Raw genomic sequence first — 27,146 nt, 5'->3', positions numbered from 1 at the left:
ATGGATGTAGATGTAGTGTTAATGTCACACCACTGCAGTTTATGTATCTTTACGCCAGAAAAATTATTCAAATGTAAGTTTAAAATAGTTGTGTCCGATTTTTGTAAATTTACAGGCAGACTGAACGGTAGAATTGTAAATTGTAGATGACATCCTGACATCAGTCTTTACAAAAACACCTAGAGGGCAAAATTGTCCAACTTTACTGCGACTCAGGTAGGGTAGAATTGAAGTCAATGTTAAAAATAAAACTTAAAGAAACATAAAATAGAAATGAATTCAATAATTAAATCAATAAATACGTAAAATAAATGTGTTTTACTCGGAATCAACACTGTCCTTACTTTCTCTAAGCACTTTTGTATTTCGCTAGTTTGACGTCAGTCTTATGCATGTCCAAGTAATTTAATATATCTTCACCATCACGTATTACTGGACTGAAAAGAGTTAAATTGGGTAATCAGTGTTGAGTTTAATAGTATATTAAGGACACTTGTACAATTATTGGCAATAAAAACGGGACACCTAGACGTTGCTGTTACCTAACTCTACGGCAATGGTAGAACTTACCATCGAAAATTTGCTATTAAAATCCACTCATCGCAGTAAAGTTATGCAGTACACATAACGTCATGCAGGGAATCGGGTATTTCAAGAACTAAGTGCCCCATTTTTAATGCCGGTGACTGTACGTTCGACCGCACATTCGACACGAGGTAAGACGCGGGCCTGTTGAGACTCGCAGGTTGGGAAACAATGGCAAATGAAAAACGAAGCGCAGAGGAATGCGGGCGCAAATATTTCGAGGCAGGAAGCAGGGGCGGCGGAGGAAATAGAATACGTCGGAACGAGGGGGGGGGGGGAAGGGGGGCGGGAGAAAACCCAAGTAATGAAAGAAGAGCAACGCAAAACCGATCTTGAGGAGGCGGGCGGGAACGGAAAACCCTTACGAACACTCGTTTCCAGGTCTGTCTCCGAATTTCCCGTTGTTACACTCAACTTCCGGCGCGGGCGGAGCGCCTTCATCGGGAGAAAATGACGGGAAAGAGAGAAAGAGAGAGAAAGGTGGGAAGACGGATGGAGAGAAGACAAGGTGCCGGGATGAAAAAGGAGAGAGAGAGATATATACGTCTCGGAATTGGCGGTTCGCATCAATTTGCGACAACTTCGTTTTCCTCTTCCCGATGTCATTTTCTGTTCGCATCCTGGGCGAATTCCGATTCTACGTAAACATGGCGAAGGGGGAGCCCTTTGCAATATTAGATGCGGTAATGTGGCGGTAATTGACGTGTAGGGGAGGGGAGGGATGAGTTAGGCAACAGTGTTGCCAATTTAAAACTTGCAGAAGCGTCTCTCCAAACCGAAAAGCAACTTTTAAAACAGGCACATGAACAGCATGTTGCTTTGTACCCTTTTAAGAAATTAATATATAATTAACCTTGATAGTAAATAATGCTTTGTATCGCATATTTTGTAACACTTATTTTCAAAAATGTTAAGCTACATGGATTTTCTTTGGATATCATGTGTCAGAGCATTGAGTTTCATCGCCGCTGTTTTTCTATTACTTTCAAGTAGCTGAAGGGTTAACTGGAAGAAGGGCGTAAGTCAGAAAACAGAGTTTGGAGTTAATCAACGAATACTATCTACCCCCGCATCTCTTACTGGAATATGACAATATTCATGTACATTGTAGGCAAGTATATATGAATATTGTAACATTCCAGCATGGTGCAGAGAGCTTTCGTTGATTAACTCCTAACTCTGTTTTCTGAGTTACGCCCTCTCTTACTCTACCAAATAAATCAAACCCTTTGCAATGAGATTTCATAGGTCTTAAATTTTCATTCCTTGTAATATAAATTCCTGGTAAGTCAAGTATTAAAATCCTATGGTATTATATTTGCTGAGGCTTTTTAAAGCAAAATAAAAAAAGAAAGTGAGAAGGCTTCGCTATTTTAGGTATGTATGTAGCTTAATCTTACTCCTCATCACAAATTAGGTCATATTATCTCATATTGACCAAACTAATTGAGTCTACCAACTCAGATTTTTAATGTGAGTTAGGTTCATGCAGGGCTTCCTTTCTTCCGGATTTCATATATTTCGTGAGGACTCATCCGACATATTTAACCCCGAAATCTGTTAAAATTCCATAAACAGTCATGTTGGGTTCATACTGAAATAAGGGGTGTATTTCAAAGCACTGAAATTTTAATTGAAGACACTACACATAAAAATATTCTAACCTTAGACTAAACCTCTTCATTTAAAAAAAATCTGGCTTGAAAATCTAATTTTTTAACTACTGTTACCACAATTTCCACCACAATTTTCGAACTTAGGATGCATTGTTGAGCAAAACATACCTGAATGTCATACAAAGTACACTTCATTAGTTACAAAAAGAATTTTGTTTTATGTCTCTCCGTCTACTGGTTTTTGAGATATTAAGGTTTACGTAAACTCCAAAAAACGCAAAAAAATGCCATGTTGGAAAAATGGCCACTTCAGAACTAAACACAGGAAATTTGTTTAAACATCATTCCCCCAGAATGCTATACTTACTCCATTTAAATTACTATTTATATGTTCTGTCAAAGAGACGATAGAATGGTTCCATTTTTTTTCTTTCTTGAACTTTTCAGTGAGAAAAAGTGTCATTTTCAAGTTTATAATTCTTTAATAAAAAGAAGTTGAGAATTGTCAGCATACCTGATTGCAAAAATTGATTTTTGCTAACGGAATTGAATTATGTAACCTTCATCAGACTACATATGTACCATAATCACCTAGTAACTTTTTAAAGCATAAATATAATTGATGCCTCACTGAAGATCAATGGTATTTTTCATATGCTTAATGGTTTATATACAGGATGAGGCAAAAGTCAAATCACAGAGGAAAACAAATAAGTGCATATAAATATACACACGATTGATATGCAGTACACGTTCAATGTGCACACCATCTGTTTGCATACATGCTAAAATTCGTCTGCCAATGTGGTGGAGCAGATTTGGGAAACGGCGTCTGTGATCTCTTATTTTTCTTAGCGTAAAGGATTGTCTTCAAGTAACAGCACAAGCAAAGTTCCAGGGGTATTAGGTCTTTTCACTTATATAACCTGACTTTTTCATCATCCTATAGTTACAACAAACGTATGAATCGTGCTCCTAAAATAATGTTTTTACCAGGAGAGCTTAATTTTCGGTGCATTTGAAAGCAAAATCAGATAGAACGAAAATGAGAATTTTGACAATAATAACACTAAAAAATCCTATAGAAAGCCCTATGAATAACTTATTTCGGAATTTGGTTCAAATTTTCTGTTGACGTTGATTAGACCACACCCAAATTGGCACCAGCTTTAGACTCGAGTATATTAAATGTATTCTAAACTATATGTACGCGGAGATCTAAGATAATAATGTGTCACTGGCAAATTTCAAAACCAAGGCTTGCAAATGTAATAACAAGAACATTCTGTCAAATTCACGAAGGATGTTCTGAAGTAATTATTGTTTGTCCTCGTCACGAAATTCGGTTACGCATCAATTTTCCTCGCAGATCTATTTGCTCGCCATCTACCGGGGAAATGCTATAACTTGCACGCGGAAAGAAACAAGAAATCCTCCGTTTTTGGCCTAAACGAATTACAGACCCTGCCGACTGCGGATGTAAACGCATTATCTGCTGGAAATGGGGAAATCGGAAAATGCGTGTGGAAGGAGCTGTTGCTTAGGCTGAATGAACGGAGAGAGAGAGAGAGAGAGAGAGAGAAAGTTGGTTTGGTAGGAGGCGACGTCGTGTCTCAGGTCAAATCGATATTTCAAATGACACGACAGAGGCGGCTGTAGGAAGAGGCAAGATTCGTGGTGGGTCATGAGTCAGGATTTTTGAGAGTGGTAGGAAAACGATTGCAACAGAGATCAAATGAGACAGATAATAGGAAGCAACAATGTAGGCTATGAGGGCTGAAGCCTAGGGGTCATTCAAAGCTATCTTTTAGACAACAAAGTCAGAATATGAGAGGGAGAAATGTTCAATTGACAGAGGTACACTCTGGTAACACACTGCTGGAATTCCCTGATTCCCAAAGTAGTAGTAATAGTACCTTTTAAAAATATGGTCCTCAGACACTAAGACATAACTGAATATTCTTAAATATACTACACCTTTTTTAAATCAGAAATGAAAACATAATCCTTATTTTTAATATTTTTTTTAATTTGTTTCATTTCAAAATTTGTAGGGTGTAAATATAAAAAAACATTGGAAAAGAAGAAAATATAGAAGGATGATGAACCTGCCTATATATTCCCACCTAACGGCGGCTGGGTTGAAAAAATAGCAAGAAGGGGAGTAAGATTAACAAAATGGAAACCTGAAACGGAGAACAAGAAAAGTTGTTTTGAGGTACGCGAACGTATGGTATTGATTACGTACAGAAACTTCCACTTCTAGTGAGATTTGCACAACGTAAATTCTGAATGTACAAGTGTTTTTAGTTGTTAGTGGTTGAGATGCTGCAAGAATTGAAGAATTGTTCTTTCATCCGTGCAAGCATTAATTGGCTAATCTAAAGAAAAGGATCTAATTCTGTATGTGTGAACATTGTTTAATCTTTGGAAATCTTATTGTGTTATTTTTGTTCTACCTAGCAAGCCTTCAGAGTTAAAATTAGGTCTTTATGACGACTTGTGAGTGGTTAAATTAGGCATTTAAGTGGAGGACGTTGCAACAGGCAGAGAGAGAGAGAGAAAGATAAATGAGCTGTGGGCGTGTATGGTGATAGAGAGAAACTATGAAAAAGAAATATAAGGAACACGCATACACGCGCACGCACGCACACAGAGAGAGATAGAGAGGAAGAGAGGGAAAGAAGGAAACAAAAACGTAAAGAGTGTAGTAGATAATAAAACCAGAGAACTATAGAGATAAAGAGAAATGATTAGGCGATGTGAGAATAAAAAGTATAAAAAGAGAGAGAGATGGATGGAAGGCAGTTCAAGAGTGTGAGAGAAATTAAACACGAAAGGGGAAAAGTGAGAAAATGAAAAGAGAGAAAAAGAGATAAAGGGTGTGAGAATAAAGAATATACACGATATAATCAGGGAGAGAGATAAGAAAGAAAGAAGACAGGTAAAGAGTTTAAGAGGAAATGAAACGTTAGAAAACTAGAGAGAATGAAGAGAGATAACTACAGAGATGCAGGTGGTGTAAGAATGAAAGAGATATAGACGACAGAAACACACAGAGATATAGAGAGAGCAAGCAAGAAGGAAATAAGTCAAGCAAGGAGAGTACCAGAAACAAAAGTCAGAGAGAAATAGTAAGAGAACGAGTGACAGAATTAGAGAAGGATCGTTAAAGAAAGTTTACACAATGCCTTCCTTGGTCTAAGACGAACGTCCAAATGCAAAAGAGAGAAGTTTCCTCGCAGCAAAAGGGAAAAGTGGCGTAAGTTACAGCCATGAGGTACGTTCATCGCTTGCGTCATGAAGTCAAAAGGGAATGGAAATGCAAGGGGAAAAGATGGAACAAATTCCTATATTCGAAGCACAAGGATATAACTTCCTTCTCCCAGTCAGTAAGACTTCTATCTTCCTAACTCTAACCGATCTTTTTTAACTTGATCCACCAAAGCTCCGTTCATATGAGAAAATACTGATCTTTATATTTTTGAGCCATTTAGGATGACTGGTTTTTAGGATTCAATATATTAATTCTGTAACTCTCAGGCTTAGTTTTATTACGCGCCACCCCTAATTATTTGCTCAGTACATCTCGGCACCCCATTTATACACCCTGTCAGAACCAAAATTGTGCCACATTTTACACACACACACACCCCCCCATACACACACACACACACCCACACACACACACACATACATATATATATATATATATATATATATATTTTATAAATTTTGCTATAAGTCTGCATTTTTCTAGGTGTCTTTAACAATCGCTTAAAAACAAATATAATAAAAAATTATTACAATTTTGTTATTTATTGCCACTTTTCTATTTCTACATGCTATTCTTGACGATGATAATGAATGATGATTGAAATAAATACATGAAATAACAAATGCAAAGCCTCGACAGGAACCCGGTAAAATGGAACAAAAATACTAGTTTTCGTTATTTATCAATAACTAATATGATAAACTTTTCATTATTTTGTCAATCACTGCCTTATATCCCATAAAATATATTTAGAATACTTTCAGTCCAAAGTAACAAGAGACATCTGACGGTATAGGCGATAAAAAACACTTGCGACTTGGAACAAATCTCCTTTCGTGCTGCAGTGGTACGTTCAGCTGTACATGTCGCTTTTTTGTCGTTCGGAATGAGCAGATTCTAATTGTGTCGATCAGGTCTCTTCGTCGCACATGCACTGGAAATGCTTTCTTACAGAGAAGAGATTGAAAGAGCCTATCCCGAAGTGTGCAGTTTGTGGTCGTGTGGTTTATTTTTCCGGAACCCACCTGTCTTACATCACAAATCTCCTGTCGTTCGTCACTGGTCCGAATTTCGCGGGTTCGAGTCCAGGTCTGACATGGGTGATAGTTGCTGTTTTTCGATTAGCTAAAAGTGGAATAAAGGCGACGCTAAATAATAAATATACTTATCGTTTGTCACTTCCATCTGAAAAACTACTTTACACTAACCCTTTGCGTCACAAGAATAAAAAAAATGAGAGAAAATATTCTTTGCACTTTTTGTTTACGTCACTTTTCTGCCTCTTTGCTGTAATCGCGACGATGTGGATAATAGATGAAGGAACACTCAGAGAAGAAAATTCAGGCTTTGGCGGGGAGATCTTAGGCCACGACAGAGACTTATTCTTGGTGAAATTTTTGCATGGACTTAAGAATGAGAAATTCCACAAATACCAGGGACGTATCTAGAAATACGTTTCGGGGGGAGTCCGAACCAAGTGTCTCAGGATAATAATAATTATTATTGTAATAATAATAATAATAATAACTATAATAATAATAATAACTATAATAATAATAATGTTTAAATTAAAATAATTATATTAAATCAAATTAATACTACTAATTACAATACATAAATTAATATTATACGAGTATTATTATCACACAATTAGGTAAAAAGACTGTAGCTATAAAAATAGAGATATAACAGCGTATATTCATTACGTAGCTTACCTTTAGTTAAGATCGGAATAATTTACATAAAAACAAGTACTCTGGCAATTAAATTTATGTCAAATAGATGAATAATTGAATATTTATCGAATAACAAAAATGTCGCATGTAGTTGGAGAAAAGTAAGTTTCTGATTAAAAAACGTTCAGAGGAAATTAATAACCATCGATTGTGCAACAAATGCTAATATTTTCATTACTTAATTTTAGTACTTGGTAAGTCTATCGGGAGGTCCGTACCTATGGACCGCTACTAAATTCGTCCTTCCTGTCCCTCAAAGACGTTTGATCTCATATAATCCTTGTCTTCCAATAAGTTAAGGAGGAAATTATACAACAAATGCTAAACGAGTATATTTTCATTATTCAATTTTCGTACTTAATAGGTTTTTCAGGTGTGTGTGTGGGGGGAGGGGTCCAGACCCCCCCAAAACGTCCATCCTGTCCTTCAAAGTCATATGAGCCCAATATAATCCTTGTCTTCCAATACGTTCAGAGGAAATTATACAACAACGGCTAAACGAATATATTTTCATTATTTTATTTTAGTATACTTGATAAATCTTTCGGAGGGGGGTCCGGACCCCCTGAACCCCCCTAAATATGTCCTTGACAAATACATAATCATTAAATTGTATGTACGGTATCTCGCCAAAATTTAGTAAACATAGATGGAAACTCTGTCATCTCCGAATTAGTAATTGCGGTGGAAATGCGTAAAATAGAATAAAACTTGCATTCAAGTTATATAATGTGGAATCGAAACGGCTACCTATTGCTCTAATAGATCCCAAGCTTCAACAACAGTGAGAACATTCAATATATTGGACCTACCTTGAGTCTGACTGCCTGTGTGAGAACTCCATGTTCCTTTGTATGATGTATCTGCAATGAAAAAATAAACATATTACCATGGACCTTTTGGTGTAACAAGTTATTAATATTTATCGTTATTACTAGAAACAAAGCTCTCGTGGCGTAAGAAGTGACATTATCTGAAAGCATTCAAATCCCAACCTCTCTTCCATGTAGTATACACCCCGGGCTGCATTTCTTGTTATGTTGTTCATGCGTGTTTGTGATTGTCACTTGAACCACATAATTTCATATAAATTCATCCCCAATGTCGTGATAATCCAAATGTTGCAGAAAAGCGACGTTAAACAAATAATCTCTGCGCCGTGGCTTGGACAAAGAGGATGTGGAGGTGCGGTCCCAACATTCTCGATCACGGCGACACTGGAGGTGATGTCATCAGCATCACGCTCCAGCCACCTCAACCCGCGGACTTGCTCCCAGGTACCCATTTTTCAGAGACTGTGTGAGCTCCAGACCAGCTTAAGCAAGGATATATCCGAATTCGCTCCATAGGGAATCGAACCCGGGTCTCTGGCGTTGGAGCCAGACGTCACACCGACAGAGGGACTTCATTACTATCAAACTAAGACGTGAAAGAAAATTTGCCATACACTCAATTAAAATGCTAGCTCGAAGTCACATATAAAAGAAAGAATATATTACATAGTACATTATTTGCACACAGGGTTGGAAATTGAGAAAATTTAGGCCGAACTGGGAGGGAAGTGGAGGAGCAGGTCAGAATATTTTTTTCTCATTTTGAGCTTTTTTAAAAGTTGTCAGATAATACAAATACAAACGTACTACTTCACATTGTGGTTAAAACTGTTTCATTTTATTCCCAGAATAACAATCTGTAATTTTTAAATACAGATATTGTGAACTGGATTTGTATAATAGGCTTTATCTTCACACATCAACTATGCCAATTGTATTTTTCGCATTTATTGATATTGTGGGTTGTGAGTGGTCTTGGTGGATTTCCTTCAAATGCAATATCAAAACAGTCCTCCAAGACCAATCCACTCTTTTCCATCCTTACCGATTTCTTTTAGGTCCATCTCAACGTTTTCGCTTCATCTTCGTCTTGGCCGTCCTACAAGTCACTTACCATCAGGTTTCCCAACAAGAATCCTGTAAACTCTTCTTTCCTCTCCCATTCGTGCCACATGGCCTGCCCACCTAAGTTTTCTTGATATTATCTTCTTGATATGAATATATCAAAAGAATTTGGAGCGTACGAAACATTGGAAAACATTAATTCCAGTCCGCCAGCGTCAAACATTGGGACCTATTTCGATCAAATGCGGTATTAGATCGTTCATCCTAGGAATCTGCTCATGATAAAATTTTAAGCCCTCTAAATTTGATTCAGTAATTGCTTTCACGAAATTGGTACCTTGCCCTTTGCTAATTTGCTTTAAATAGCTTTTCTGCCACTTTTGGCCAACCGTGTCGATGAGATGAGGATGAATCGTGATTGAAAGTATTGGGCACAAACACATGCAGCCATAACAAAGAACACAAATTCAACAGAGGATTATGCTGGCTGTGCCTAGACGCCGGAGACTCGTTTCCCTGTAAGAATGTGTCCAGGATATGCCAAGTGGAGCGTTAGTGTTAACGTTTGAGTGATCTTCGAAAAGGTCGCCCCTATTTCCCAGGATGAAATTTTACCTTTGTTGTCCGGGAGACATAGGTCAACCTGAACTTGACCTGTTCGATTGAAAGATTGCTTACAAATATCCGCGTGTAGATGGCGCAGCATAAACCTGAGTTAATATTTAAACGTTTAATTCCGTCAATGAAAAGAGTTTGCTCGTTTAATATAAAATATGTATCCTTAAAAAGTTTTGTAATGTGCTCGTTTAATGATAAAATATAAAGCCGAATTACATTTGAAAATAAGAGATTTATCTTATTTCCATGTTGTGAATGTAGTGTTTGAAATGAATGGTTACGTTTATGAAATGCATCTGTGTATTAGCGGAATTGACACAAATTACATAACATTCTTTTGACTCCAGTAACACATTAAAGTGCATAACTGCTAATGATGTACTTCTTGGGTATCAAAAATACAAAGATAAATGCATCAAAGGCCACTTCTTCCAGTTGATGTTCTGTGCGATGCACTAGATCATTTCAAATAAATCAAAATTACACGTTTAAATGTGTCGATTAATGCACAGAAAGTGCTTCAATATTGGTTTGATGCATTTCGAGTTCGTGTTCACGGCTGGGATTTTGATGCATTTGCATCTCTTTTGTGGGTACAAGGCCAACACATTTCTCAGTTAGATATTAATGTGTGTCACAACAAAAGAAGTTGAATAAAGCAACTGTGATCTTCTTTTTTTTTTTATTTGTTTTTTGCAGATTGTGTTCATGTCATTTTTGGGAGGTTTTGTATAATTTTAGTGCATTTTGAAGCATGTTCTTGTACTCTAATAATAGTGTTAATAATAATAATAATAATAATAATAATATACAGGGACTTCACTTTACATCAGCTAACACCAAAAACCTATAAATATTCCATTTATCTAGTGACATTAATTTCCCTGGAAGGACAACTGTTCTTTTTATAGAAATTTGTTGATCTTAACTAGAAAAGCAGATAATGAATGTGCGGGGTTTATTTCAGTATTCATTTACGCTATATTTTTACCTATTCATTAAATAATAATCATAATTATTAGTATTATTTTACCTATACTTAATCATATTTTTAAAGTAATATTAGACCTATTGTTATTATTATTATTATACCCAGTAGCTGTGGTTGAGGGAAAAAGCTGGGGGGCAAGAACAGTTTACTTTCTCAAAAAGGTAAAAAAAAAAAAAAGGACAAAAGTGGTAAAACAGGGGAAAGAACTACCCCGACCCCCAACCGTCACCACTGATTATAACATTGAGCTATTCGGTTAACATGCGGTTATACCGGTATTTCTAGATATATCTACTTTTCATTGATCAAATAGGAATGTTTTTAAACCTGTGAGACAAGGGTGTCATGAAAAGGTCTTCAAACACATGAGTTCTGGTAAGTTTACAAAAAACCTTTTAAATCCTCCTTTCCTTGTGTCATGATTAATACACACCAACAATGCCTCCTTACGTATTATTATATTTTATGTTATTTACTGATTGCACTTCACCACGGATCACGATAACAAACATATAATAATAAGAAGAACAGGACAAATTATTGTATGGGCTTAGGGCCCCACGGGCCCGTATAAGTTAGCGCCACTGCCGTGAGGCACGAACTGATCGCATAAATTGTCCTTTCGTTGATAATCTACAAGAAATGAACACTGTTATGCCAGTCTTCGACCTGCACCTAATTGTGTAGCACTTACACAGCACAAGCGGTTTCAATTTTTTTTATAAAAGGAAAATTGTGCCAAGGGGATGGATTATAACTTTAATCAAGCTTTTCCCCCAAAACTGAAATCACATAACTAAGAAGGTTCCTTAGTATTTATGTTACTTGTTTCAAGTAACTTTACTTTACTTATTTCGTACCAGTAGGAACGTTCAAAATAAACAATGTTTCACTACATCATTGAGTCATATGACTGCTTTCCTTTCTATGTATTCTTCTGTTAATGTTATTCATACTTAATAACATGTTGCAGAGATCTGAAAGTTCTCTCAAACAGCAACTTTAACTTTTAACTAACATTTAATACATTTTTCAGTATTATACGCTGCATTCCAAAAATACGTGTAGTAAGACCCTTTACAATTTAGTTTATAAGAATTCAAAATTAGTAATATAAGTTATATTTTCATTAAAAAATATTGTATTTTAGCGCATATTCAATATCTATGCTTTTCGACTTTTTCTTGAAACTTACTTTTGTAATGTATTTTTTGGGTACTAGTAGAATTTACATCAACAGCACAATTATAACTAAATTTGTATTAACGAATGTAGTATCGGAGTACCATCTAACGTTTATCAAACAACTACAGTTAGCAAGTGATTCATTATATGGTGTTAATTTTTCGAGGCTGGAACTCTTAGTTTAAGAGGACGTCATGTCCCATAGACTTATTTTAAATAATACCTCTGGCTCTATGAGTATTTTAGGCCACTGTCTTTAGAATCAAAATTAAATTTTTGTTGGCAGTATGCACTGTGTGCATAGGAGCAATCAAAGTGGGATTATGGGGATCAGAATCCAGCTTTGGATTTCAATGTTCTGAAGAAAATAGGCCAAGTTAAATATTTCGCCGCATTCTAATAATCGCATAACTAGAGTGCCTATTCATAGGCACTAATGGGGAGGCAAATAGCCGCCAAAATGATAAAAATAGGCAGTATAAAATTTGATATGTCAATGGACATGAATTTGTTACTAATTTTCTTAGTCACATGCAGCATATTAACGTTAATTCTTTATATTCTATTGAATTTTAGTGAGACAGTTCTGATTATCATCTAATTTAGGTTGAAATAATTAGGACAGAAAAAGTAGGAAAACTAAAAAAAAAATAGTTTCACAAATGATCAAATGGTGCACATTTGCTTATGGTGCAACGACGCCAGGGGTTCTGTGTTCGAATCCGGGCCTGGGCATGGATGTTTGTGAGTGTCCATTCATTAATTTCATCATATCATCACCCATCCCCATCTTAGCAATGAGCTCAAAGTGGCACAAAAGCAAAGCACAATAGAAGCAAATCAATTATCAATCTATCAAAGCTTATGATTACCAAATAATTTAGTCAAAATCAACCAGTTTAGTAAAAGGTACCACCACTAACAAAAAGCTTAACCAAAGGTGTTTGTTAATTGAAACAAATTATTTTTTTCTGTGTAAACAAGTTTAAATTGGGATATAACTTTAACTACCAAGATAAGTATAACTTTTCAACATAGTTATTTTATACTGAATTAGATTATAATTAGGAACTATCTCACGTAGCTTTTCTGTTACTTTCGTCTGATCGCGACGATGATGAGGGGTGAGATGAATCGGATGAAGTATCACAAAGCAAGAGGGAACTAATTTAGCGAAATAAAGCGAGAATTAACCAAATGTGCCGAAAGAAAAAGGAATTTTTAATCAAGATTATTTCCACACAGACACCAAAGCAAGGTGCTATCACGCTCGTAAGAACGTGAAAGTAATTTTAAACATTAAAGCCTTTGTTTTAACACAAAGAATGAAAAAGAAGGCATCCTAATAATGACATTCAGAATGCTTCTTACAGCTGCTGGCAATCCCCTTTAAAGAATACAGGTAACGATTGTCAAGGTGGGGATGACTTCATATCTATACTGTAAAACGTTTTCTGGAGGAATAACGGTATAAACCGCCAATTTTCTTTACCATCTTACCATACCGTAAAAATTAACGGTTTTTGAATACACACAGAAAACTAAATGCATCAAATACATTTGATACACCAGAAATGCATCGATTGATGCACCAAAATGTATTCTTTTGGCCTTTGCCAAGGATCAGGGTTTGCAGTTTGATGCATTTTTATAAAAGTAACTCCAAAGTGCAAGTGAGTATTTATTTTTGTTTCGAGCTGTACTTAAATGCATCAACTGATGCATTTTTGATACACCTTCCTGCATCTTCCGCGATGATGCACTTAAACCTTTGGTCTTCATGCAATTTATTGTTTGAGCTGATGCATTTCACCCTAGTTACCGTAATTAATGTAATTTTAATGATTGATTGTTTTTTGTTATTTAGCGTGACTTTTATCCCCCTTATAGCTAATCGCGAAGATGGAAATGAGTGATGATGTGATGAAATTGATGAAGGTACACTCACAGGGAAGAGAACACCCATGCCCAGGACAGGATTCGAACAAGAGACCCCTGGCGTCGTAGCGGTGTGCACTTCACCACGGAGGTGTAATTGGACTGATTCAGTTCCTACAAGGATATTTATGATTCACGCTATTGTGCTTCATGAGCATTATCCCTCTTTATGCATGAAGAAACTTAGGTACATTGATTCTTTTATTGATTGATACGCTGTTAAGTTATAACAGTAGATTATTGTAAATTTTACACAACTTCTAAAGAGACGAGTCACTAATTTTGGGGCAACAGCAAATGGGGAGTCTCAAATACACACACGATAAATCTAATCCTTGCTTCAACCATACGTTGCAAAAGCTTTTGGAACTAAAGAATAATACATTATAAAACAATATTTACCAGCGAAGAGCATAGAGAAGTTAGTAAAAGTTCCAGCCCGACTGAGATAATCGGCCGATGGTTTAATGTCCAGCATTTTGGCAATAGTACTTGGCTGACCGTTAGAAATCCCAGAACATCAATCGAGACCGCTCATCAGGTCAGCAGAACGGGGCCGGTTTGACCCCTGCGTCCTCGGTTCGATCCCTGAGTTTGACAAGAGCCACAAAAAAGCACAAGAATCCTGTGGACACTATGTTTGAGACACACTGCAGCCTTACCGAACACACGAGGAGCAACACTTGTAATAATCACTGATTTTCACGGACTGTAAAACATGTCAACTGTCACGTTTTTTGAAAAAAAATAATTCGGATCGCGCCTCACGGTTAAATCAATTCAAAACGCACGGCAAGGAGAACACACACACACACACTCGCAAAAGGTCGATCGTATTTTTGTTGGCCCGATTCTTAGTCTCACATTTTCCGCTGACTTCGCTATATTCGACGACGCTCTGGCCGTGTCCTCGTGTCTAAGCCGGAGCGAGCGAGGAGACACATCTGCTGGGCGTTACGCCATCTCTCCCTCGACCAATCGGCGCCCGGAACCGTTCCCATAATGCGTCAGCAAGCTCCGCCCCGTTTCGCGTTCCAGAGAAAACCGGGGGAAGCAGGCGATTGCCATCGAAGAAACTTCGATAGTGTTGCCATAACCCGACTCGATTTCGCGGAACTTCCCCAAGGTAGGCAGCGGCACGCGCGGGGTTTCTCGTGTGAGGGTCAGTCAGTCCCATGGTTTGTTACTTCCTGCACGGTTTGCTTGTTACTGAATCTCAATCAACTTTATCCTTATAATCAGCTTCGAACATCCACAACCATTTTCGCTGTTAACCTGGCAGCGCCACCACTCTGCCACCTGCGGGTGATACCGAGACGAGATCAGGATATTTGAGACAAGATCGAGACCGAGAACGAGACACAACTCGAGACATAGTGTCGATATCCAGGCCGAGATTCGAATCCCAGGACCTCTGCTGTCGACTAACCCTCGAACAACGTAGTGTTATCCTGAATGTATGCAATCACGTTTCACCACTTCCATGTACTACACCCAGGACTGCATTTCGCAGACTAACGAGGCTCTGGCGTTTTAAATATTTACCAAAGTCTCTAACTCTTGATGCTGACCTCAGTGGCGGAGGTTAACCCAGCGCGCTACAACGCCAGGGGTCCCGGGTTCGAATCCTGGCCTGGGAATGGATGTTTGTCCGTATCCATTCATCAATTTCATCATGTAATCACTCATCCCCATCTTCGCAAATTAGCCAAAAGTGGCATAAAAAGCGAAGTAAAATAAAGCAAATAAATCAATCAATGAGGTTTTGCCACTAGATACTCTCTATTCGCCACCAGGATTAACCAACCATCTAGAGGTATTGAGGGGGTGCGATATTGAAAATAAAGGCAAAATGAAACTTGCATGTATACTTTACGCACTACATCAAATACCAATCAACATTTAGTAGGCTTCTATGAAAATATGCCCATGACTTGATTAATTGTTGCTTGCTTGCTTTGACCAAAACATGTTATTCATATTAGTATCAATAGCTTGCCTGTAGTATACAATAATAGTGGTCTCTCTTCAATACTCAATATTATACGCACATAAAGACTTGGTTTTCTTAAGTCATAACGTGAATGGCATTGCAACACAGAAATAAGATATTTGGTTGAATTAACAAAACATGTTTTGTTAAACTTTTTGGTAACTGTAAATATAGTATACTATTTACTAAAGTTGGTAATTTTGAATAAATTATTTGGAAACTATAAGCACACGTGCTCGATTATTTGGAGTGTAGCTAAGGGTTGCTCCTTCCACGTAGTGCAACCAATAGTCAACCTCACTTCCACTAACGAGGCTCTGGCGACTGGCCCCATGGCCAGTATAATTTTGTGTAGTCCTGTGTTTTGTCTTTATTTGTGCGGAGCGCCCTTTTTAGCCTCAGCTTTTAACCAAGGTAATGGAATTTTAGTTTTCAGACACACTTTTATTTTTGTTATGATAAGGGGCTGGACCCCGTATAGTATGACGGGTGCAAAATAGCCTCAGTGCTGACGCACCCAGAATTTTTTAATTCAATTTCAAATGCAACGTGCTCGATTACTACAGAGCATTTCATTCTAGTGAATAATCATTTGTTTCTTGCTTGTTTAAACAAGTGTTTGGTTGCCAGAAAACTATTTTTGATTATTACAAACTTTTCCCTCTGTGAAGACAAAAACGGGTGCTGAAAGAGGTGGGTAAGACAATTAGAGTGTGCGCAACACATTGGCGCCGCGCCTGCATGGCTACAACATTGTGTTTGCCTCACCATTCGGCTTCAAAGTCAGGATTAACCCAAGACATTAAAAACTAAAACTAAATTCCATTCTCAACAGCCCTCTAACGGCCAAGGGCTGCCTGAGCGGCTCTTTCCATCGCGTGACGCCTGGTCAGCGCATCCAATCCCATCGCCTCTGTTTTTCTGGCTTTCTAGATCGTAGCGGGCTACAACTTTTCAAGTAGCTCCTCAACTGTTCTCACGACGCTGAGTCAACGCCGAAATTTTGAAGACTTCGAACGGGAATCGAACCCGGGACCACTCGCACCAAAGGTAATAGCGCTAACCTTTTGGCTACTTGGAGCCTTAAGAGACAGAAAAGCAATGTATAAAAAAGCAAAATAGATATAGACTAAAAGTCAGCCTCACTATGTGGAGAATGAAGAACGGGATTGGCAACACTGTCGCGAGAAGCTACAGATCGGGGGACAAAAGCGGGAAATTGTCACGATTAGGAAAAATTATTTTTTCTCCTTCCCTGAAATGTCGTTGCTTTGACTTTCAGAAAGTTCTTTTTTATTCCCCCTTTCCTCCTTCTCCCGTTTGCGCCCGAACTTAACACGAAAGCTAAAAAAAAAAAATTGAGAGAGATAAAATGAAAGAAAGTTTCCAGGACAAGATTCGCGGAAGATACATTCAGATATGAGAGTGGAGACGTCAGCAGTGACGTCATGGGATAGGAGCAAATGTGGAGCAGGATCTATTTCAGTTCGAGTTAAACCCACAGCTTTGTATCTATACAGGGAACGTTCTGTAAGGATTACACGGAGTTTGGGTGACGAGTCAACCTCTGTGGCGAAGTGGTTATCTTCGGAACAATTACGTCTCGTCTCATGAGAATGAGAAGGTTTCGCATCTCGTTGAAATCCTTGACTTGCTCAGTGTGCGAAATCCTGGAGGGGGTTCCCCCACCAACAATCTTGGACTCAAAAATTGCCCCACCAAAAATTTCCGGGGGGGGGGGGGAGAGTATTTGTCACAACAAACAAAAAATCAGGAATTACTTTTAACTTCAAATATACTTTACTAAGAATAATATCTATCGAAAACACACACAAATTAGTGTGGTTGTGAGTGTTGAATGCTCTCTCTCTCAAGAGATCATTAACAAATCTACATCAATACGCACAATAAAAGTAAAACAATGATTTACATTAACATAAAGCAAAAACTAATTAATAACTTACATATAATAAAAGCACTTCAAGTATTTCATAATTTATTAACATCTTTAATCAGTTAGTAAAGGAATCAGTTTGCCAGTTTATAATATCTGATATATGTATATAAAACGACCAAATTGATTTCTATATTTGTAATTAATAACAATAACAATATATTTTTAATTTAGTATTCCTTTTACTTTTAATAACATTATAAATATGTGTATCGTATAATTTATACATATGTTTGTGTGGAGGGGGGGTTGTATATTAAGATCTTTCTACCCCCCCACCAATCTTCAATGATTTCGCACCCTGGTCTTGCTTGTATTTTTGCGTCTCTTTTCTGACACTTTTGAACAACCGCGACGATGAGGATGAACATTTATCCTAGGTGACACAAATGCTTGCCTCTACACTGCAAAAAAGTCGACTGGAGAATTAACGGTCTAAGAACATTAGTGTTGCCCACGGGACGAGACGGGACAGGCTTTTAAAAATTCGAGACGAGACGAGATTGACCATGTGTCATGAGACAAACGAATATTTTCGAGACGAGACAGCATTTCCACGAGACGAGACAGGCCAAAGTCTCGTCTCGTGGGCAACACTAAAGAACATCAATTTCCGCTGCCATCAACTACCATTAAAAAATAATCGTGACCGTTTTTCATGTAGTAACATAGTTGCCCTAATTAATGAAATTTGAGCGACTCAGTTTTAAATAATATATTTATGGTGTAAGCAAGTGTAATTTATAATCAATATTTATCTTTATGCATAATAAAATATTCAAACTGAAATAAAAAACGTTAGGCAGAATTAGGTAGAATTTTGTCAATTTTACAGTAACTTCTAACAGTGTACCGTAAAAAATGACTATGACCATTCCTAAATGTTAAGAGCTATTACTTAGTTAACCTAATTAATGTAATTTTAATGATTTAGGTTTTAAATATATTTATGGTGCACGCAACTAAAATTCATAGTCATTATTTATCTTTATGCATGATAATATAATCAAATAAAAGAAACGGTTGCGCGCCGTTTTTATTTTCTTTGAAGTACATCTCCCTATACTCCTCGCGGTGCTGGGTCAACACCAATATTTTATGGATCGATCCCAGGACCACTCGCACCAAAGAGTGCTAGACAATAGGCCATGTGGGAGATCAATCAATCTTTTTGCAGAAAATATTCAAAATGCGCTGATTGATTGTGTTTGGGACTTCCACCGAAGTGATACGCATCACATGCCATTTGAGAAAGAAGCAATCAATGACAACGTAGAAGGGTAAAACAGGTTTCGTGAAAACAGTCTGCTTCTGCGCATGCGCTAACTGGAAGAGTCCAGTAGCAAAATAGGGGTAACTGCTGCAAGTGGAACGCACAAGGGGTAGCAGGCGCTGTGAAAATCGTCTCCAGTTGACAGAACACTGGAGTTTAAAACTTATTGACGTCGTCGTGGCAAAACCGGGCAATAATAAACAATCTTAAGCATAAGAAGGAAATAATGATATAAGCTCACAGCGAATTTTAGTCTCGTCCACTCGAGTTAGACACATCCTCCGTGCATTTTTGTCCATTTACCCACAATAGTATAATAGAGACAGACTAGTTGCTATCATAGGCGTGCGCATACTAATTTATTTGGGGATGCCTTAAGGGAAGTATCAATTGCCTAGCTGTATCTGGACAAGGATAGCATAATTGTCGTAACTTCACGTTCCCTTCTCACAGAAACCATTAGGTATAGGAAGATGAGATTTTTATCACTTTCCACTGCAAGGGAAATCGTCAAAAGAATCTTTGTCCATTTTACGCGACAACAAGATCTTCTCATAATTACTGTTTGCCGCTATTAAACCATTATTATCCTCACTTTATAAATTGCACAGAGGTTCTCCATAAATCGGTTTGTATTTATTTTTCGTGTGGGTGTTGTTTTCATTACTACTGCAATCTTCTTGCTATGTATAAATGTAAATAAACAAATAAGCCTTCCGAGTTGAAGAAGATTGCTTTACAGTGGGACCATAGACAAAATAGCCTGCGCGTATACCGTGTGTTCTGTGCATCGTACTCGCGCGTGGAGGGGAAGGGTAGGGTAGAGTGGAGCAGGCCCGAGTTGAACGGATGGAGGGGATGATGCGCGAAGGCTTTTGGCAGAAGGCTCTCTTGCTTGTGGTCGCTCTATAGCTGTCGAGGTTGAGAAGAGAGAGGACAAGAAATTGAAACCGCTTGGCATCAGAAGAAGTGTGCAGCAGGGGTATTCTGCCACAAAATAAGTGATGTAAGTGAGGTGACAAAAATAAATTTTATAAAGAATATGGTGGACAGAATCAAGAAAATATGTACGAAAGAATGTGAAAAGGAAGGCAAAATAAATAGCCTATGGAAACAGCTGGAAAAGAATGGCTATGAGGAGGAGGATAGACTGGAGATAAACAGAAGAAGGAAGAAAATTGGCAGGGGAGAATTGGAAAAGAAAGAAAAAGAGGAAGAGAAAGAAAAAGAGAGGAGGTTTGGAATAAGGAGTATGGGGAAAACCACAGAAAAGATATGCAAAGTGCTTAGGAAAGCAGCCATTAAAACGCACGGAAGGGAGGGAGATGCATCTTAAGAATAGCGAAGAATGCAAACAAGAAAAAGGAAAACAGAGAAGAGGAAGAGGAAGGGATTATCTACGAAGTGAAATGTAAACAATGTCAGAGTGTGTACATAGGAGAAACGAAAAAAGGCTGAAAGACAGGTTGAAACGACATAGGGATGATGTACGACTTAAGAGAGAGAGAAATGCGATATTTAAACACACGGGAGAAACAGGGGATGACATAAAGTGAGATGAGGCTAAGCAGATAGGAAGAAAGAAGAGATTACTAGAGTAAGAAAATGGAAGGAAGCCAAGGAAATAGAGAAGAAAGAGGAAGAAGACACAATGAACTGGAATGGGGGACTGAAGATAAACAAAGAATGGAAGATGGTGTTAGAAAGAGTGGAAAGGCCAAGAGAGAAAGAGGAGAGAAGAAGAAAGAAGAATGAAGGAAAAAGAGGGTGAGATAAAGAGTCCAACCACATTCTAGATGGAAGAAAATATGTTTAGCCTTGTAGGTGAAAGTACAGTGGACAAGGGAAAGCCTCCTGCTAGAATGTTCCAGAACTACTTTCTAATAGTCTGGAGGGGAGTAATGTTTGTGTATATGTAATGCCCTGTTTTTGTATCTTGTTTCATTTGTACTTGGTGCAGAGTCTGAAGAAGACCTTGCTAGAAGGTTGAAACGTTACGTTTAGTTTATGTTTTATAATAAAATAAATTTCTGCATTGGTCAGCATATTGAGGTTATAACTGTCGAGGTTGTGCTCTGGAGAGGGATAAGTGCGGACTGATTTGTGTAGGAACTCAATGCGATTTATAAAGTGAAAAACATCTTTACTGTGTGATTACTGATTATGTTAGTAAACAATATCACATTATTTTGAGGAGAGAGAAAGATCATCTGAAATGAAAGGAAATTCCTAACATTTTAAACACCGATATAATTTTCATTATTTTAATGGTAGATTCTAGATTTTTTAATATTTTGAAGACGCACTAGGAGATGCCGAGGTGCCTCTCGTGCGGACGCCTAATGTGACGTAAATAGTTGATTGTTCAATCTTGGCTGAACGAGCGTGGGACTTGAACTAAAAACCTTGTAAATACGGCCATGCGCGCTGCAACCGAGCCAAGCAGTCGAGGTCAATACTTCACGATCAGACAGACTCGGAACATTGCCTGTCAGCCGAACCAAAAAAGGGAATGCATGCAAAGCCCCCTTCCCAAGTTACCATTAATATAAACGTTGACAGGTGCATGTCAAAAACTTTTCAAAAAAAAAAAAAAAAGAGTTAACGTGCCTACTATAAAAGATTAATTTCAAAAGCAATACAAGTTTCCTGATTTACTTTCCTAACTATATAATGGAATTTTAAAATTGCTCCGAACATTTCCTGTCTACCTGGGGATTCCATAGTCTCCCCTCCCCCTCTCTCCTCTCCCTTCCCAAAAGATTTATATTGCAGCTGCGTGCCTGGATCAGTGATTACCGCTTCCAATGCAGGCCCTGCCTATCAATCACACTTCACCAAAACAGCTGCATTGGGAAACAGCTTACATGTCTGTGACCTGATATTAAATACCTATTTCACACGGTTTTACAGAGCTACCACTTTTTGGTGGAATAAATTCTTGATGTTGACGGGGGAAGGGGTTGCCTGGGTCTGAAAGTGATCCAGATTTTTTTAAAGCTTAATCGTAACCATGGGAATCAAGGGGTGGGTGGATTGATGAAAAACGAGGGATTTGATCTTGAAAGAGGAACATAAATTAAGAGTATTTGGAAATAAAATCCTTATAAAAATATTTGGACCTAAAGGGGATGAGGAGGCAGGTGAGTGGAGATGGTTATTTAATTTTGAACTAATTTGTATTTCATGTCCAGATAATATTAGAATAATTAGCCTACATCAGGAAGACTTAGGTGCACAGGCCATGTGGCACGAATGGGAGAGGGAAAAAATAGAGTTTACAGGATTCTTGTTGGAAAATCTGATGGTAAGAGACCAAGACGAAGATGGAGAGATAATGTTGAGATGGACCTAAAGGAAATCGGTAGGGATGGAAAAGAGTATATAAATCTTGCTCAGCAGGGACAAATGGAATGGAAGGCTTGTATTGCTGCAGCCATAAACCTTCGGGTTTAAGAAGGCTAGAGAGTTAGTTAATTAGTTAGGTAGACGCCTGTCTCACTGCACACTACTCTGACAACACCACTGCGAAGGTTGCATGGGGATAATGATGTGAAGCTGAAGTTAGATTTAAGTCCACTTTATGTGCAGATAGGTTAATCGGGACTCGATCTACAGTTTATAGTGCGATCGGAACCCCTACGTGCCACCGTGGTATGATGATAATGTACGAATGACCGCGTGACCAGTGGCAGACCACCAAAAAATTTAGTCGTAGAGAATATTTGTCTCACAATTGTGATAATTATTACTTGAATATATGCGTTTGCCCGTCGTATTAGAGAACCATCAGACCGAAGAGACACGTGCCAGACAAACTTCGGAAATATATTCAACTGTTCGCATCGAAGTGAGGCGCTACACGTGTCGCCTGTCGCTCGGACTGGGCCCATTTTCCCAATAGCATGCATCGTGTCGGCTCAGTCTGTTGCTCGCTCATGCGCGATAAATGCTAGCTTATAGTCTGAAGGGGCCCGCGTCGCTTGCAACTTCGGTGTGAACTACAGCTGTCGTGCGTCGCTTGTCGCTTCGGTCTGAAATCTCCGTGTAGCTTGTAGTTTCTGTCTCCAAAACCGTCTTGGGGAGCTATCTGACCTAAACGACACGAGACGCACGTCGTTTGGGAACGAACCAATCAACATTTCACACTGCAGCGAAATGACAAGTCTACGTTCGATTGGTGAAATCCTCGAGCAACACGTGTCGCGTGTCGCTTCGGTCTTATAGCTTCATTGGTGCAAACTGAAACTGTGTCTCACGGAAGCATACTTACAGGATACAAAATGCACATTTTGGAGGAGTCGGGAGCAAAATCTTACTGAGAAATGTTGCCGGCCTTGATGTTTTCTACGCGCTGTGAAAGTTTGTCGGTTTTGAACGGCAGCACTACACCTAACTCTGCACCCAAAAAGCACCCTATGTATCTATGTAGTATATATATATGCATATAATATATATATATATATATATATGGATATAATATATATATATATACAGGGTGTCATTTTAATGGCGCCCACGGACCACGGAAACGTATAGAGGACATCAAAACAAACAACTTTTCTCAGTAACATTTTCCTCGTTGGTGCGTCGTTTCGGCGCTACAGTCGTTCAGAAAAGCCCGTTTTGCCGCCTGAATGCTGGCAACCACACACAACATTTGATTGCATTTGTGACGTCATATCCTGTCGTAAAGCGATGCGTTCCAGGGTTCCCAGGAACACGCATATTCTGTGAAAAATGACATAGCTACAATCAGCCACATTATGTACCGTAACACAAATCGAGAAAACACGTTCAGTAACCTAACAGGAAGTAAACAAACGATACGAAAAATAGTAGAAAGAAAGTAGAATTCAAGTGGAAGTGGTCATATCGAATTTTGTCTCAGCTTACATGTCAAATATTTGCAAATCTAGTTACCAAGTTGGCATCAACAATTTAGTCTATCCACTTCGTCCTTCTGATACTAGTTGTCTGTGACACACTGAACAGATGACAAAATAGAAATGAAAGAACTCAAAATTCCAAAGGTAAGCAACAGATAATATAATGTATATTCAGAGCATTATGAGGTAACTGTCAAAAATGATTGAAAATACAGGGATATAAGTAGTAGTAATACAAGCTCTAAGACGACTTTGTGTTTATCTATGCACCGGATACACATGTGATAGTTTGCAAATGTGAACAGGGCAGTATATTCGGCACTGATTCATAATTAGATTGTTACTGTGGTTGTACTTGTTTTAGCCGTACTGTAACAACGTGAACCTCGGATACTTCCGTTATCAACGCAAAAGTACCGCATGGCATCTGGATACAAACCTGTAGATATCAACCTTGCAACGAGATTTGCAAATATTTGACATGTAGTTGGGCGTAAACAGCCACGTGTAAGCTGTAAGTCCAATAAAATTTATTGATGTTGATATTTCAGATGTAGGCTGAGACAAAATCTAACATTGACATTTCATTTTGAATACGTTTTTTACCATTTCTCATATCGTTGGTTCACTTCCCCCTTCCCGTAAGATGACTGCTGATCTTCTGGCTGGTAGGCTATGATGTTCGGTCTGCTGCACGTGTTTCTCGCTTCGTTTTACAGATAATAATGTGGTTGGTAGTTTGTCATTTTTCACAAAATGTATGTGTTCCTTGCAACCCTACCGTGCGCTGTTTCGCCGCAGGATATGACGTCACAGGTACGATCAAATGTTGTGTTGGGTTGCCAGCATCCAGGCGGCAAAACGGTCTTTTTTGAACGGCTGTAGCGTCGAATCGACGCAGCAACGAGTAAAATGTTACTGGGAAATTTTTTTTGTTTTGATGTCCTCTATACGAATCTGTGGTCCGTGGGCGCCATTAAAATGACACCCTGTATATATATATATATATATATATATATATATGTGTGTGTGTGTGTGTGTGTGTGTGTAGAGAGAGGGAGAGAGAGAGAAACGTAGGGATATGGGTTCCACAAGAATGGAAATAAAAAGGGGGAATAATAATCTTCACTTCTCGAGTCACCGCATGCAGTCAGAGATCAGAACAAAAATCAACCTTGGAACGGGAATAATTTCTCGGGAGGGGCGAAACGAATAATTCACACGCTCCGCGAATATCAGTGGCGTTACGCATTAATGAAGTAGGTACGGGACCCTCTAAACCCCCCCACACGCGCCCCACTTCCTCCCATTGACCCCTGCCGCCACCCGCCGATCGAACGGCAACAATTGTTCAAAATTCCGACCGGTTCCCACACTGTGCTGGAGCATATGGTCTCTCATTGTGCTGGAAGTGGATAGCTAGAGGTTCACTTATCGCGTTGGAGCTGCGTTTGCTGCTGCATTTATGTGAAAAGAATGTGGAAGGAATGCATAGTGTAACTCAACAAGACTAATTTTAAAGCGGAAGTGGCGTTGTGAGGAGAATGAGGAGGGGCTGGTGGGGTTTGTCTTGTGGGCATGGGCCTATAATGTCACCTTATCGATGAGTAAGGTACTGGCAATTATGCATTTTATGCTTGTCTGGAGTCCAGGTAAACATTGCCTCTAAAAGTGGCGGAGAGGTGTGATGTTTCCTGCTGTTGTTGCAATGAGACACATAGATCCGTATTTTTTACACCCCTCCCCCCACACACGAACATACATACAGGGTGTACCATTTAAGTTGATAATGGGAAATATCTCACACACGAAGCGTTTTATAAAGAAATATTTCAAATAAAAGTTAGTTGACTTTAAGGGGGAAAGCGAATGGAGGTTTCATACTTTGTCCCGGGAATATGTGGAGCAAGGCCTCGCATAACGGAAGAGAAGGGGACAAAGCGGGTTGGTGAAGCAAAGCAGTACGTGCAAGCACTCACTTCTCCTCTCACGAGTTCATTGGTCGAGTCCTCTGTAATCATCACATGCGCAGACTTCTTTTCGTTCGCTAGCTCTAGAGATTCGCGGGACAGAGTATAGTAGGGAGGACGTTTTTGAAGCTCATTTCAAGGTCACACAATTTTTAAAAGGAGCCATTACATTTGTATTTATTATTCTCATTCCTCGTACAAAAATAAACAACTTTCGTAAAAAACATTTTTCTACTGACAGCATTGTTTAACGGTTATTTGACAAGTAAAAAGTGATAACAGAAATTCATATTATTTGATAAGGATCGAAATTTTTCTTCCAAAAATCAGAGAATATTTGGAGCATATACCGAAGTCACGTGTACTTCTTATAGTAGCCTAGCACAGAGAGGTGACGTCATGAATGTGCATGCGCTCACCGATAAACGATTGCAACCCGTTCTTTTTTTTAAAAAAAATGGCAGACAGACTGTCAAATTTTAACGGTAGAATACTAGAAATTGTACGGTAACCTGTAACAGTGCAAACATCTTAGCGGATGACCTGTGCAGATAGTATACATCAAAAACATTTCAAATACTGCACTAAACATTCATCGTCTCACACAAGTATCAGCAAATTACGTAATACAAAATTCATATATGCACGCGCGCTACAAATGCTGTCCGCTTGCAAACCGCAAGCGGCCACTGGCTGACTGGCACCGAAGGACATGTTTAAATATGGCTACAAGGCATTGTCGCTTTCTCACCTGCCAGCTAATTAATTTTCCGGCAACGAAAACTGTTCGGTAACGTACGGTTCGATTGGGTTGGCGTGCTTAGTAATGAGACGACAGAGGGCGCCAGCTGTATTCACGACTAAAAGCGGTTAAAATGCTAATTACATCGACGCACACCATGCAGGAAAGGAAGTTAATCTGTGGTTCTATATAGAGTGGATTGACAAGAAGAATAAACTGTGTGATACATCAGCTAAAAGCCATCAAAGGCATTTGAATCTATGATATACCACTGCAGAAAGTTGCATTTTTATAGTATTATACAAGAGATTAATTAGCTTAGCTTAGATCATCCTTCTAATATCGGGAGTAAATTCTGAGCAAAAAAAGAAATATGTCTTTTACCATAAGATGGAAATAGCGAAACAGTAATACGCAATATAAAAGAACCAGAAAGAATATTACGTTATGTATTACCATATATTGCTTTAGTTTCGATATT

At 38.4% G+C, this 27,146-nt stretch overlaps 1 protein-coding gene across 1 annotated transcript in view; it reads right to left on the bottom strand.

Annotated features, from left to right (window-relative positions):
* The window catches only part of Ets65A (DNA-binding protein D-ETS-3), a 132,962-nt gene extending 118,219 nt beyond the window's left edge, over window positions 1–14,743 (bottom strand). The window contains exons 1-2 of the mRNA XM_083122310.1: window positions 14,247–14,743; window positions 8,027–8,077 (exon numbers count right to left, since the gene is read on the bottom strand). Coding sequence (XP_082978436.1) covers window positions 8,027–8,077; window positions 14,247–14,322 — 127 coding nt within the window. The 5' untranslated portion in view covers window positions 14,323–14,743. The remainder of the gene's footprint in view (window positions 1–8,026; window positions 8,078–14,246) is intronic.
* Between the last annotated feature and the right edge of the window lie 12,403 nt (window positions 14,744–27,146).

Source organism: Lepisma saccharinum, chromosome 5 (assembly GCF_977018435.1).
Source record: "Lepisma saccharinum chromosome 5, izLepSacc3.1, whole genome shotgun sequence".
Taxonomy (NCBI): domain Eukaryota; kingdom Metazoa; phylum Arthropoda; class Insecta; order Zygentoma; family Lepismatidae; genus Lepisma; species Lepisma saccharinum.
The sequence above is the reverse complement of the archived record's forward strand: the minus strand, read 5'-3'. Positions and strand labels throughout refer to the sequence as shown.